This window comes from Pavona decussata, unplaced genomic scaffold, assembly GCF_977016875.1.
Source record: "Pavona decussata unplaced genomic scaffold, jaPavDecu1.1 SCAFFOLD_221, whole genome shotgun sequence".
NCBI lineage: Eukaryota > Metazoa > Cnidaria > Anthozoa > Scleractinia > Agariciidae > Pavona > Pavona decussata.
The window spans coordinates 252,971-268,652 of record NW_028145626.1 but is presented as its reverse complement, the minus strand read 5'-3'; the positions used below and the strand labels follow the sequence as shown (position 1 = coordinate 268,652).

General features: G+C 40.7%; 1 protein-coding gene across 4 annotated transcripts in view; it reads right to left on the bottom strand.

Moving 5' to 3' along the window:
• Positions 1-15,682, bottom strand: part of LOC146459281 (uncharacterized) — a 79,545-nt gene that overhangs the window by 58,032 nt on the left and 5,831 nt on the right. For 2 of the 4 annotated variants that reach the window (XM_085089697.1, XM_085089700.1), the window contains exons 3-6: positions 10,080-10,151; positions 9,088-9,159; positions 1,930-2,001; positions 901-972 (exon numbers count right to left, since the gene is read on the bottom strand). In XM_085089697.1, coding sequence (XP_084945823.1) covers positions 901-972; positions 1,930-2,001; positions 9,088-9,159; positions 10,080-10,151 — 288 coding nt within the window. The remainder of the gene's footprint in view (positions 1-900; positions 973-1,929; positions 2,002-9,087; positions 9,160-10,079; positions 10,152-15,682) is intronic. The other 2 variants (XM_085089698.1, XM_085089699.1) reach the window with 2 other exon arrangements.

Below are 15,682 nucleotides of genomic sequence, written 5' to 3'. Positions count from 1 at the left end.
AACTTGCAAGTAAAGAAATAATACACATCACTTCCATGTGTTTTACTTCAGCAAGTCATTCGGAAGCTTCGTTTAATGATATTGCCAAGACAATCTGACTTTGAAGTATTTAAGCAACACTCTTTAAAGGGCCCTAGTCAGCCACACCTTTGTTTTTGTTTATATGCGAGAGTTTGGCTATTATATTTAATACGGAGCATGTCGAAATGAACGAAATCACTGTAAAACTACTAAAGATAATGAAACATACTTTCACAAACACATCTTACAGTAAGGCAATAAGTTTCGCTTCACCATGCAATATCAATAATTTCGATGGCATCGAAAATGGCGGAGACTCCATTCACATAAGATGGTATCAAAGTTTTACAAAAAATGCATTTACTTGGCTAGCAGAATCAATTTTTAGAAAGTGACAAATGATAACCGCAACCAAATACAATAAGAAACCAGCTTTAAGAAACTTACTTCTCCACCAAGTTTACAAAAATATCCACTAAATACAGTACGCCGATTAAAATCCTTTGTTCTGTAGACATGAAGGCGTTGGGAGATTAAATTTTCAAAAATTTTATTAACAATGTATACTTAGAGAAGAAAGAGAAATGCAGTCGCCTACTAGTTAATGTAGTAGTAAGAAGTTAGGCAATGGTGGTCTTTGTGTTGTCGGTGGATTTGTCCAAGGGCGAGTTGTATTTATAAACTGCATCAAGGGAGACCTAGGTGAACCCGTTTTTCACAGAGTTAATGCATTTTTAAACTGACCGGTAATAATAAGCTTCCTAATTTTCAATTCCTTATGGTCGAGCAATTTGTATGCGACAGTTGTCACAAGTGTAACGTGAGATTAAAAACCTAATTGTAGTAATATATACTTCAAACATACAAGTCATATCTTACGTGGTGCTTGACTCGGTGTAGGGGACGCTGGTCTGTTTGTGGTCGGTAGGTTTGTCGACGGAGTCAAAGTGGCTATTAAGAATCAATTTAAAGAGGAAATAAATAGAGACAACTTATAAGCCAGTTTGTCAAGGTGGTGCACTTCAAGCTGGTGTAACAGTAACGACACTTTTATGGGGGATCTCCCCCGGAAACGCTTAGTAGAGATTGCTGAGTTCTCCTGCACCTAAATATCTACCTAATGTAACAGTACTGTGTTAACAGTGATGGGTGAATAAAACTCCGGTTCTGGGGTCTGGGAAAAGGGAACTTTCAAACTGATCCATGTTGTCTGTCAGAAAATCGCCTGATATTTCATTGCAGATGGTCGCGCAATTTGAATGTTGCAGTTGTTGACAGGTATAAATGTTTTATAATCCTCATTATCAGGAACAATCGGAGCGATCAGTCAAAGGTTGGATAATTATTTCCTATAAATGTATCCAAGACTCATCGAGGGACTCTCAATAACCAGTGCATTCTTTTTAATATTTTCCACTAGTTCCAATTATTTTGAAAGGAGAACGAACACTTTCTGCGAATGTATTGAAGTTTTCCAAACATTTGTGACGTTAGGCTCTTTTACCAGACCCTGGTCGCGAAATGAGCCTACGCTTATCCCCGAGGAGGCAGTTGGACGCGTGACCTTGGCTTAACATTGATAAGGTCATGCGTCCAACCGTCAATGTAGTAGTAAGAAGATAGTGAATGGTGGTCTTTGTGTTGTCTGTTGGTTTGTCCAAGGAGGCATTATAATGTTTCTCGTTAAGAGGTGTGTTTTAAACTACATTAATTAAGACCCAGGTGAACCTGCTCTTCACCGAAATGCGGGCACATTTTTAAACTGAACTGTAATGGTTAGCTTCCTTAAATATTTAATTACTCATCGTCGCGCAGTTTCTATGGGAAAGTCGTCGACAAATGTAACGTTACATTTTGAAAACCTAAATCTAGTAATATATACTTCAAAAAATACAAGTCAAATCTTACTTGTTGGTGGACTCGGTGTCGGGACCGCTGGTCTGTTGCTGGTTGGTGGGTTTATCCACGGAGTCAAAGTAGCTGTTAAGAATCAATTTAGAAAGACAATAAATAGAGACATCTTCTAAATACATTTGTCAACGTGGTGTACTTTCAAACTTATCCATGATACCTGTCAGAAAACCGCCTGAATATAATTGTGGATCAACGGCAACTTTCTGAGAGTCTGTTGAAGACTTCCAAACATTTTAATTTGTGACCCGACGGAGCAACGGAAATCTAACCTACATTCCTGTACATAATATATTCATTTAAATATTAAAAACTTATATTTGAACTGCGGGTGAAAGATTAAATAGGAGAAAGATCCTTGCAGTTTTTTTTACGCAATCTAAGCAGCTGCGAAAATAAATATCCATGTTTCAAATATTAATATTAATTTATTCACGTTTCACGAGTATATCACGAACTAACAATTTGACCAGCTCCCAGTTGGCTTGATAGCTCAGTTGGTAGAGCACTGCACCGGCATCGCAGTGGTCATGGGTTCAAATCCTGTTTAAGCATGAATTCTTTCAGGCTTTTTTTTTTTTTTTTTTTTGCACCTGCATAGGTTACTTAAATAACTGCGAGGATCTTTCTTCTATTTTAGTGATACTATAAGTTATATATAACAATAACATTATAACCTCGAGATTTCTATCGCATGATAGCTGATGAAGTCGCAGCCCGAAACAGCTATCACGCGATAGAAACCGAGAGCGAATAATCAAATTGTTTTAGTATAAATCTACTAGTCGTGCAAAACTTAACAAGTAAATTATTTATATCTTCATCGCAGACACTTCGCAGCGAAAACGCCATTGAGTGGCCGCCATTTTGTTGTAAACCGCTACTCACTATCTAACACAAAATAGAAGGGGCCTAGCGTAGCCAATCAGGGAACGGCATTCGTGATACAACGCTAGTAGATTTATACTTATAAGTAATGTTACTGCTAACATTTATGTCAGTAATGTAACGTAATATTGTAAGTAAGCTATTGTAAGAAAACTAAAGTCTTGAAGTGAAGTTTTCTTTAACGCTGTATTGCACACCTTGTAATAAAAAAGTATGAAAAAGTGTCCGACGAACTCTTGAACGCGTCTCCGTCGCCGTTTAGGATTGAATTCCGTTTGGACTAGAGATTCAGACGCAGACTGTCTACCGTCTTTACCATGTAGAAAATCGTGTTAGTGCTAACGGAACATCATCTGCAGGATTCGCTGACTGATGTGTTAAAAGTTGTGAGTTTATCATGGCTTCTGCACCAGTGAAGGCCTTTATCAGTTATTCGTCCGTCACATCAGTATTCCCAAAAATCCCATACATAGCTCGTTTGGACGCTTTTATCAGAGACCCGTGTGAACTGCGAAAGTGTGAAGTCAAAGGGGGATTGAAATGCCATTGTACTCCTTTGTCAGCTGTAGTTACTCTAATCTTATTTTCGTCTAACTTTTCTACAACAAGTTCTTCCAGTTCTCGATTTGCGCCCACGAAATTAGTCCCATTATCTGAATTCATTTCTTCCGGTAATCCTCTGCGATTCGCTACCCTCTCAAACGGGTTAAGGAAGGAATCGTTGTCCATTGCAATTGCCATTTTGAAATGCACCGCTCTGGTGGTTATACATGTAAACAGACAAAGTTATACCTTGGCTATTTGTTGTCCTCTGCCCTGGAATGTTATAAAAGGCTCTTCGGATCTACAAGCATACGACCGAACGCAAGAAGGGGAGTCTAAAGCCTAATTCTTGGGTGAGCCGCTGTGATTTGTTGCGACAGTTTGGCTTTTCTCTTACGATATTCATAGCACTAAGCTTCACAATCTCGGATTTATTCTCGCCTCTGCATTAACCAAAAACGAGAAAGGACAACATAAGCAATGTTTGATGAGTGATTCCCTTTTCTCATGATAATGTCCCATGATCAGCTTGGTTACTCAGTTCTTTCATGTAAGATAATAGGGTACTTAACGTCATGTGGTAAATACTCGGCATTCTCTAGACGAGCACCAGATCTCATTAATCTATCTTCATCAATTCTTGGTTTTAGGGCGAGTAACTTGTTACCACCTGGAAATGTTTTATCACTTGTCAATTATGAGTACTCTTCCCCAAATGATTCCGCTTGTGCTGACTTCATTACTTGAATGTGCGCGTCCTCAATGTCGTTGGTAGTCAGCCCACTCTTAATGCGTTTCTCTCGTCGTAAACTTACACAATTGCGTACGAGGCGATAAACCCAGGCCAGTGTTCTGATGAGTCTAATCCAGGCAGAAAAGTGTCTCGTTTCAAGCCGCTACGTAGCATGAATTGGATAGCCAACATCGTTGTCCCTTTAATGCTGCAGTCAGCCTGTAGGCGTGGCTGTTTCCTGACCTCTTTCGTTCCTGTTTCATGATTCGATCTATTGCCCATTCAGATATTTTTCCTCTGTAAATACAAAGAGGTCCGTCCCACCGGGTGTCCTTGCTAGCTAACTGCTCGACTGATAAGACTCTTGTTAGACGATCAGCTGAATTATCGTCAGTGGAAAAATGCCTCCACAGCCGAGGACTTGTTTGAGACTGTATTTCTTCAATTCTGTTTACAACAAACGGCTTAAATGTCCTGGTTGGTTCGGCGATGTATCTACCATAACACGTTCATGTTATCCGGCCAAGCCGTGATTTCACTAGTTGCAATCTTCAATGCTTTCGATATCAATGCACTTAGTCTGAATCCTAGAATGCGCGCATCAGCTCTAAATGAAGGATACTTGTGGCTGTAAGTGGTGCAACTCTTGATTCAGAAGCAACTAGATGGACCGAAACAGTTCCATCACTGTGGTCATGTCTGTAATACACGACCGCTCCATACACATTCGATGAAGCATCCACGAATGCGTGCAGACTCGCGGACTTCACATCCCTGTCTACCGGCTGTAGACATCACGATCTTAATTTTCACAAAATGCTCTAGTTCATTGTTGAACCACCGAATAGCCTTCTTTTCTTGTTACAACTTAAGCGACTCCTAACTACCTTATTACATGAAATTTTCGCGACACGTTAATTTTGCGAATTTCGCGATTAAAAAAAAAATCGCGAAATTTAAGTTGTCCGGGAAGCAATTTGTCGCGGCTATTGCGTATCGATCATGTTAGTTGTTTCTTTCATGGATGCAGAAAAGAACGTCTCCAACCTTAAAGGATGTTTTCAATGCTACCACCTGTTGATGGATCCGTATCAAAGACGTTTATGCAAACAATTAAACAGCATCAGTTTTGAGACTAAACGGCAACATTTTCTCTTTGGAGCCTGCAGAAAGGAATATTTAACGTACATGGATAATGACGTCAATTGACCACAAAAAACGGGACTTGAATTCAAGCACTAACTTTAAACCTTACCTTGTAGACACTGTAGGAACATCTTTCTTGTTACTATTTACAGATTCAGATGCGTTTCTGTTTATTTGGACATTATTGATTAAGTTGTTTGATCAAATTCAGGGACATGTTAAATAACATTGACAAAGAAATAAAGTGTGTCTCACTCAAAAACGCCAAATTAAAGTGAGTCAAAATGCGACATTTTCCCAAAATCGTGAAATTAAGGTGTCGCAAAATATGCGAACCTCAAAATCGCGAAATTAACGTGTCGCGAAAATTTCATGTAATAAGGTAGTCGTTGCCCGTGGTCCAGCCTTTACACAAATGGTATATAGCGTCCAAAATCCCAAAGGCACGAAAAATGTGGTTATTCTCTTCAGGAAACTGTGCTTTATTAGGTCTTCTTACATCTGTACTCATCTCGAGGTTGATGCACTCGGAAGATGAACATGTTTTCCTTCTCTACCCATAGTACTCCGAGCTTCTGAACAGAGGGCAGCCCTTATCTAAATCCAGTTTTCGCTATTGATATCTCCCACAACAATTCTTCTAAATTAGACTGCCATTTACGTGCATGCATACCAGCATTCCACAGCGTTGAAAGTGTTTTGTACAAGTCTATGGTTGTCTTATTGTCTGAATCCACGCTACCGTACATATATGTTCAGAGATAGTTAAAGATAATATTCCCAGAGATGGTATTGTCACCGCAGCCAGTGGAAATGTTTTTTTTTGATACTTCTTCGCATGTTCTTGAACGACGAACTACGACTGAAACGGCGACGAATTCATCCCGACTGCCATTCATTTAAATTCATATTCATCTAGTACCTTGGTTTGGTGGAGCGCTCTCCATAAAAGTCTATTATACTAGGTATCTTCTGGCGTTTGACTTATGCGGAGATACATCTCTGCTATGCCACAGACTAACGCTATCGCTTGCTTGTGGAACCGTATCAAAACGCTGAAAAGCTCTCGTTTCATGCCTTGTGTACGAAGTCGCTTAAAGATCCCCTTGCACTTGGCTGATGCGTCAGACGCAATGCTCGTCTCCGTCGTTGCTTCGTTCGGCCTCATAACAGATAAGTGTGGTAGGCAACAGGACTCAATGGGCTTTTTTCTGTTTTTGGGGTCTTCATTACGCAACCTTTCTTGTGGCTCCTTGAGTATGCGTTTCTCTGTTTTTCTCACGCGTCTCAGGGCTGTCTCGTGGTTTCTGGTAACACTGACCGGTCGTCTTTCCAAGTAACTGGGACTTCGTACCTTCCGCTGTCAAATTTGATGGACCACTTAAGTTTCTTGAGCGCGAATTTCTCATTTAGAGTCTCAAAGCTGTGACTTAGCAATTCTATCTCCAAGACCTTTTGGAGTATGTAATTTAGTTGCTGCTCTTATCGCCGGCACGTATAAAATAAGTGAGAGCGAAACTTGCTCGATAGCGTCCCTCATCAGTACTATTTGGATCGCCGATCGTGCCCATCCGAAGGTCATTAACCGTGCAACTCTTTTTACTGGTTTTCTTATATTACCCCTCTCTGATTGATACCGACAAAAATGTCGATGATTGGGCGTGGTCCAAGGTAAAGTAATACCCTTTAGATGCTTCAACTTCCTCGCGTATTTTGCCCAGTTGATTGCTCCAATGTTCCCTGAAACACGTTCTGCAATGAAACTACTATCTTTACATCTATCTTTCCATCTAAGCTTTCAAGATTTAGTTGGAAGGTTTGTGTCTCGAAGCTGTCGGTTCGACCATTTAGAAAGTTAACGGTTACTCTACGGTTCTCCTGATTCAACTGTTGATGTATGTCTTACTGCTAGCATCGTCCAGTAGCGCATTAACGACCACTTGTCTTGCACCATTTTTCATGACTGCTGTTACTTTCCACGTTGCAACATATTCGCCTCTAGTTTCTTTCATGTGCATTGCTGTTATGTTCGATGTTTCCGGTAAGACCTGTGTGGACTCCCCCTCCGTAATATCTACTACTGGAGCTACTTTAGTTTCATCCCGAGGACGTTTAAGGGCTGAAGATTGTAGCTGTCACTCCCATTGCCGTTCCTTGCAATCTCCGGCCTCTCCTTTCTTTACAATGTAGTACGACTGTTGTGCGTCCCTACAAACCGAAAAAAATCGGGACTGTGGGAACGATATTCCGTAATGGGTCTCCGCCATCCCTTTTCAACGGTTATATCTTAAGACTCGTCGCACCAAATGGGTGGTTATTTCCACAGACTTTGCATGTTCGGCAGCTCTTCCTAGGCCACTGGTTTGGATTCCCCGCGAGTGAACTGATCTACTGCAATTGCTCCATATCCCTCGAAGCCTCTCAGCTTGTGCTTTCTGGAATTCTGCTTCTTGTATAACCCATTGTCGTAATGCTTCTACGCACTGTGGTTTTTGTGTTCAAAAATCCGTCGATGGTACTGTGCTAGCACTGACTCTGTCATCTTCCTCTGCAGCTTATCAAAGAGCGATCCATTGCCCAACTCCTTATGTCAGCCAGCCTCTTAAAGGTTGATAACTTCGATGTCTTGGATATCAGCGAACTTCTCTGTATCTTTGGTGTTACCGACACGGATTGGCTTAAAATCCCCAAGTTCCTCCAAATACTTGCAGAGGTAAGCAGAGGTGGAATGATCCAAATTCTCAATAATCCTTAACACTTCGCCCGATAAGTACTGTCCGAGCTATATTAGCTTGCGCTCGAGTACCGCAGTTGCTTTGTCGATACAGGCTTGAAAAAACTGGGCGCTGACGCTTTGCTTAGTGGACCCTCAAGCTGTGGTTAGTACCAGACGGTGTTTTCCGAGTCTTCTTATCGTAAAATTCTGCTTCTAGGCCGATCTCTCGCTCCAGGGTTAAATGGGTTTCTTTAACGTTTTCCTTGGGGATCTTTTATGCCTGTTTATCTTTTCTCATGCTCTCTTATTTTTCGGGAAAATATTTTTTTCAACCCTTTCCTTCTCAAGCCTCAATGGCTAGCTATTCACTAAAACCCTTAGCTGCTAATCTCTCGGCGCGCTCTCGAGCCTTTCGCTCTTCGACGTGTAAGCCTTCACAGCTCTGGGAAGCATAAAATACGATACTAGATGATTCACAGATACTCGGCAAAATATGAAGATTCTTGCAGAAAAAAATTGGGGGTGGGGGGGTAGGTGCACTTTAATTAAGTGAGCTTTGCAAATTATTACTATCAATTGGGGCTGGAATATACAGTTTATGACAATCGGGAACTTTGGAATAAAGATAAATTACACAATTTATGTGTTTTTAAAGCCTCGTTTAATGTTAATTCTGGCCCTGAAAATCTTAATTTAACCCTATCTAGAGCGGGCTTCTTTTTTTGTTTTTTGGGTCTGGGAAAGTCGAGGGGTGGGGGAGACATGAAGAGACATGAAGGCGGATGTTGAATTACCTTTTTAAAAAATAAATATTTACAACGTATACTAAGAGAAATAGTACCTAGTAGTCAACGCAGTAGTTGTGTTGTTGGTGGGTTTGACCAAGCAGGCATCGTAATGTTTCTTGTTAAGAAGTGTGTTATAAACTACATTAATGAAGACCTAGGTGAACCTGTTTTTAACTAAAATGGTCTATTTTTAAACTGACCGGTAATGACAAGCCCCCTTAAATCTTCAATTCCTCATCGTCGCGCAATTTGTATGCTAAAGTTGTCGACAAGTCTGACGTAAGATTGAAACCTTATTCAAGTAATATATACTTCAAAACCACAAGTCATTTCAGTATTACCTTGTGCTGGACTCGGTGTCGGGGACGCTGGTCTGTTTGTGGTTGGTGGGTTTGTCGACGGAGTCACATTGACTGTCGAGAATGAAATTAAAAGCGAAGTAAATAGAGACATATTGTAAACCAGTTTGTCAAGGTGGTGCACTTGCAAACGTTTCTACGATGCTTGTGAGGAAACCGCCTGGTATATAATTGCGGATCGATGGGAAATTAGAATGTGGCAGTTTTTGATAAGTACAAACAAATATTTTATAATTCTCAGTATCAGGAACAATCAGGGGAGATCAGTCAAACATTGGCTAGTTATTTTCTCTACATGTATCCAGAGGTCATCAAGTAGTTCCATTTGTTTTCAAAGGAGAATGCACACTTTCTGAGAATCTGTTGAAGTTCTCCAATCATTTGTGAGCTTAGGATTCGATAACCACCCGCTGTTCGTGAAATGAGCACAAGCTCATCTCTGAAGAGATAATTGAACACGTGACTTTGGCACTGTTAATTTCCACCAATGAGAAACGTGTCTGCCTGAATCTTCCAGGCGACATAAATTACGTAAATTTGCTTTGAGAGAGTTATGGTGAAGTGGATAGTATGCGATCGTGTTATTGAGAAGTTTAAGATTTAAAATCTCAAAGCTGTGCGACGGGGATCTTTGAAAAGTTGGTTATCATGCAAGATGTTTTCGTTATTCAAACGACTCAATTGGGAAAGTCTCTAATATTGAATCGTGTTCTTTGTGTTTTCTGTTGGTTTGTCCAAGGAAGCATTGTAATGTTTCTTCTTAAGAAGTGTGTTTTAAACTACATTAATGGAGAACCTGTTTTTCATCGAAATGGTACATTTTTTGAACTGAACTGTAATGGCTGGCTCCCTTAAATCTTCAATTACTCATCATCACGCAGTTTGTATGTGAAAGTCGTCGACAAACGTAACGTTACAGTTTGAAAACCGAAATCTAGTAATATATACTTAAAAAAATACAGCTCATATATTACCTATTGCTTGACTCGGTGTCGGGGACGCTGGTCTGTTGGTGGTCGGTGGGTTTGTCCACGGAGTCAAGGTAGCTGTTAAGAATCAATTAAGAAACACAATAAACAGAGTTATCTTGTATTCTAGTTTTTCAAGGTGATTTACTTCCAGATTTATCCATGATACCTGCAGAAAACCGCCTGTATTTAATTGCGGATCAACGGCAAATTTCTGAGAATCTCTTGAAGACTTCCAAACATTTGATATAATATTAATATTAATATAAATATGTAAAATATATATTTGAACTGCGGGTGAAAGATTAAACAGAAGAAAGATCTTCCCCTTTTTTTATTTGTTTTTTGTTTTAAGCCACTACGTAGCATTGTTTTTGATAGCTAACACCGCTATCACTCTAATGCTGCAGTCAGCTTGTAGGCGTGCTTGTTTCCTGACCTCTTTCGTTGCTGTCTCATGATATGATCTACTGCCCATTCAGATTTTTTTCATCTCCAAATACAATTGTCCTTCCCACCATGTGTCCTTACTAGCTATCCCCTCTACTGATAAGCCTCTTGTTAGACGATCAGCTTAGTTCTCTTCAGTTAAAAATGCCTCCACTGTTGAGGACTTGTGTGAGACTGTATTTATCCAATTCTGTTCGCAACAAATGGCTTATATGTCCTGCTTCGGTGATGTTTCTACCATAAACTTTCATGATATCCGACCAATACGTGATTTCGCGAGTTACAATCTTCAATGCTTTCCATATCGATACACTTATTCTTAATCCTAGAATTGCGCCCATCAGCTCTAAACGAGGAGTTCTTGTGGGTGCAAGGGGTGCAACTCTTAACTTAGAAGCCATTAGGTGGACCCAATCACTGTGCTGATATCTTAAATACACTACCTTTCCATACGCATTTGATGAGGAATCTTCGAATGCCTAAAGGCCCGCGGACTTCAAATTCCTGGCCACCAGATGAAAACATCGCGATCTTAATTTTCACTAAATGCTTTGGTTCATTGTTGAACCACCGCCTAACCTTCTTTTCTTGTTTCAACTGAAGTTACTCCTCACTGGTCGATGCCCGTGGTCCAGATTTCTTGGAACAAAGCCTTTGCTTGAATGGTATATGGCGTCCGAAATCCCAAAGGGTCGAAAATGTGGTTGTTCTTCTCAGAAACCTGTACACATCTTGAGGTGGATGCACTCGGAAGGTGAACATGTTTTCCCTCTCTAGCCGTAGTACTCCTAGCGTCTTAACAGGGAGCGGCTCCCCCATTATCTAGATCTACTTTCCGATGCTGGTATCTCCCACAACAATTCTTCTGAATTAGACAGCCATTTACGTGCGTGCATACCAGCATTCTTCCACAGCGTCGAAAGTATTTTGTACAAGTCTCTGGCTGTCGTATTGCCTGTAAGTGAATTCATGCTATCGTCCATATGTGTGGAGAGATAGTTACGAGATAATATTGCCAGAGACATTCATCTGGTACCTTGGTTTGGTCGAGCGCTCTCCATAAAAATCCATTATACTGGTTATCTTCCGGTTTAGGACTTGTGCGGAGATAGATCTTTGCTATGCCACAGACTAACTCTATTGCTTGCCCGGAACCGTATCAAACGCTGAAAAGCTCTCGCTGCAACTTAGGTCCCTGGTGTATGACATCGCTCAAAGAGATCCCGTCGTACTTGGCTGCCGCGTCAGACACAATGCTCGTCCTCGTCGTTGCTTTGTCCGGCAGTAGGTAACAAGACTCAAAGGGTTTTTCCTCTGTTTTCGGGATCTTCCCTCCGCAACTTTTCTTCTAGCTCTTTAAGAATTCATTTCTCTGTACTTCTCAACCGTTTCACGGCTGTTTCGTACTTGTCTGGTAACACTGACTGGTCGTCTTTCCAATGCAATTGACTTCGTACCCCCTGCTCTCAAATGTGATTGATCGCTTAAGTTTCTCTTGCGCAATTTTTCTCATTGGAAGTCTCAATGCTGTGTGAGCGAAACTTGTTTGATAGCCTCCCTAATGAGTACTAATTGCATCGCCGATACATGTCCATCGAAAGGTCATTAACCGTGCAACTGTTTTTACTGGCTTTCCTCAAACATCCCTCTTTGATTGATACGAAAGCGTCGATAATTGGGCGTGCTCCAAGGTAAAGTAAAACCTTTAAGGTACTCCCACTTCTTCGCGTATTTAGCCCAGTTGATTACTCCAATGTTCCCTGAAACGCGTTCCGTAGTGAAAGCTGCTATCTTTACATATATCTTTCCATCTAAGCTTTCAAGATTTAGCTCGAGGATTCTTGTCTCGAAGCTGCCGGTGTGACCATTTAGTACGTTAACGGTTAGTGGCCGTAGCCAGACTTCAGAACAAGACGAGGCAAGTTTCGAGTGCCGAATTGCGAGGGCGCCAGCCCCTAGGGGGGTGTAGGGGCATGCCCCCCCCCCCCTCCCAGAAAATTTTGAAATCTAGAGGCTCAGAAATGCTCTTGTAAGCATTTTCCGTGGCATATTTCTTCAGAAAACTCAATCTTGGGCAAGTGTAGAAGTTCACTTTTTTATTGCTTAGCGATACTGGTGCCCAGTTACTGACCACCTGCATTTTAAAGCATTGAAATGTTATAACACGTATTATAACAACAAAATGAATCCACGAGAGTAGCCAACGTTTATGGATTTTATACTGTAGAGAATTAGGAGAAGTCTTACTAATTATCTGTTTCGATACACTCTTGCTTATGTTCTTCAACTTTGAGACAGCCATGTCATAATATTGCCATCTCTTATACTTGTAGGACTAAGAAGTCACTAACTTTCACGGTTAAGAGTAGTAAACTTCTCCCTTAACAGTTAGAAAAGTGAACGTTTTTTGCCCGTCGTTTATTCTTTACTGAAAGCTAAGGCAATCCGTCTGTGGCCAGAGAGACAACATCACCTCAATGGTAGACAGTATGGATGTTCTAGAGGCAAACCAGGCGAGCTCCGTCAAAAGTTTTGAAATGCCTCTCTCACGCCAACCAAATGCAAACGGCTCTTTTAAGAGCCATTACAAATGAGAAAGGCTTGATCAACAAATCTTTTAAAATCTATTCTTTTACATTTTCTTTTCGCTGAAAAGTTCAATACATGTATTATAGTGTTTGCAATAAATCGATTGCCAGCACTGCAAACGACATTTTGTTCTTTTACGACAGTTGTATAAGTAAAGAATGCTCCCACACCGGCTCTCAGCCATGGCAGATAAAATACGGGAATAATGGTGACCTTTGATGTCACGCGGCCTGTCATGGTTATGTCGCGATACGTCTTCTTAATGACCCCTCTGTAACCTTAAATCATTTGAAAAACCGCTACTCATAGTTCACATGAAACGAATTAACCTCATTAAAATTCTTTTCCCCTCAATTCATCCACCTTATATTAGCTGGTTTTATCTTAACCAATCCATTTTTTCTAGGGATTATTTTTTCAATTAAACGTTTCTTCCAAAAAGAAAAAAAAAGGCCAATCTCAAGGCGAGGCAACTGCCTCGTCTTGCCTCATGCTAGCTACGGCCCTGTCAGACTGTGGCGGCGACTTACTCTACGGTTCTCCCCTTGAAGTTCTAATTAATAATAATAATAATAATAATAATAATAATAATAATAATAATAATAATAGTAATAATAATAATAATAATAATTCACCAATTTATATAGCGCGTATTTACATGTGGTGATAAACAGCGCCTTACAATCATATGTTTAAAAGAAAAAAACGAAAATACATTACCGTGAGAATCAAATAAACTAAGCTACAAACTATAAAAATACTTCTTAAAAAGATAGGTTTTAAGTCGAGATTTAAAACTGTTAAGTGATGTTGCTTGGCGAAGCTCCAAAGGTAGCTCATTCAAGAGTTTCGGAGCTGCTGCTGAGAATGATAATGCTCCCAATGTTGTAAGCATCTTTCACTTGGGATGGTCCAATAAGAGCTTACCAGTAGACCTAAGATTATATAATGAATTCGATTTTATACTAATAAGCTCGCTAAGATAAGTTGGCGCGAGGCCATAAATACATTTGAAAGTCAAAAGTAAAATCTTATAGTCAATACGCAAAGAAAATGGGAGCCAGTGCATAGCAGTTCAGTGCAGTTCATAAAGCGCCGGTGTAATGTGAGAAAACTTTCCAATGCCAAGAATAAGTCTTGCTGCTGCATTTTGTACACGCTGTAATTTAGCGATCTGCACATTTGGTAAGCCAAACAATAAACCATTACAATAGTCAAGACGCCTGGTTATAAAAGCATGAACTAAAGTAATTAAAGAATCTCTCGACAAGTATTTCTTAATACGTCTCAAGTTATGTAAATGATAAAATGCCGCATTACAAGCGTTGTTTATATGATCAGTCATGCTTAAGTTGCTGTTCATTCAACTGTTGATGTATGTCTTACCACTGGCATCGTCCAGTAGCGCATTAACGACCACTCGTCTTGCCCCATTCTTGATTACTATTGTTGCTTTCCTCAGTGTGACATATTCACCTCTAGTTTCTTTCATGTGCATTGGTGTTGTGTGCGATCTATCCGATGAGACCTGTGTGGACTCCGCCTCCGTGGTATCTCTAACTGGAGCTACTCTAGTTTCATCACGATGGACGTTTTGGGGCTGACGATTGTAGCTGTCACTCCTATTGCCGTTTCTTGCAATCTCTGCATGTAGAACGGGACTATGGAAACGATATTCCGTGGTGGGTCTGTCCAAGGCATCTATAGCTAAAACGTTGTTGCGCTGATTTCCGCCACCTCTTTTCATCGGCTATACCTTAAAATTCGTCGTACCAAATGGGGTGGTTGTTTCTCCAGACGCTGAATGTACGGCGGCTCTTGCTAGGCCACTGGTTTGGAGTACCTGCAAGTGAACTGGTCTGGCCAAGAAAACGTCTGATTTCCGTTCGGGTACTGGAATTTTTTCGAAGCGTCTCAGCTTATACTGTCTGGAATTCTGTTTCTTGTATAACCCATTCTCGTAATCTTTCTACGCACTGTTGTTCAAAAATCCATCGATGGTACTGTGCTGGCATTGACGCTGTCATCTTCCTCTGTTGCTTATCATAGAGTGATCTGTCCTCTTTTTCCTCCATACTTTCTAATTTGTTCTTAGCTGCTTCGTAAGCAGAGGTTGAATGACCCAAATTCTTAATAACCCTTAACGCTTCGCCCAATAAGTACTGTCCGAGCTACAGTAGCTTGTGTTTGGGAGCTGCAGTTGCTTTGTCGATACGGGCTTAAAAAAAATGGGCGGTGATGTTTTGCTTAGTGGACCCTCTGGATGTGGTCGATGCCTGACGGTGTTTTCCGAGTCTTCTGGTCGTCTTATTCTGCTTTTAGGCCGAGGTCCTCGCTGATCTCTGTCTCCAGAGCAGACTGATTTTCTTTACGTTAACTTTGGCGATCTGCAATCTTTCTTTATCATTCGGGGTCGAGGCTCCAGCTCTCTTATTTTGGGGGCAAATCTTCTTTGACCCTTTCCTTCTCCTCTCGTAGGTGTGGAATCTGCCTGCGGTGACTTGGAACCTGAATAGCTTTTTATCTCTTAATATTTGAGCAAAATGCCAGGATATTCAGGACTTTTTCGG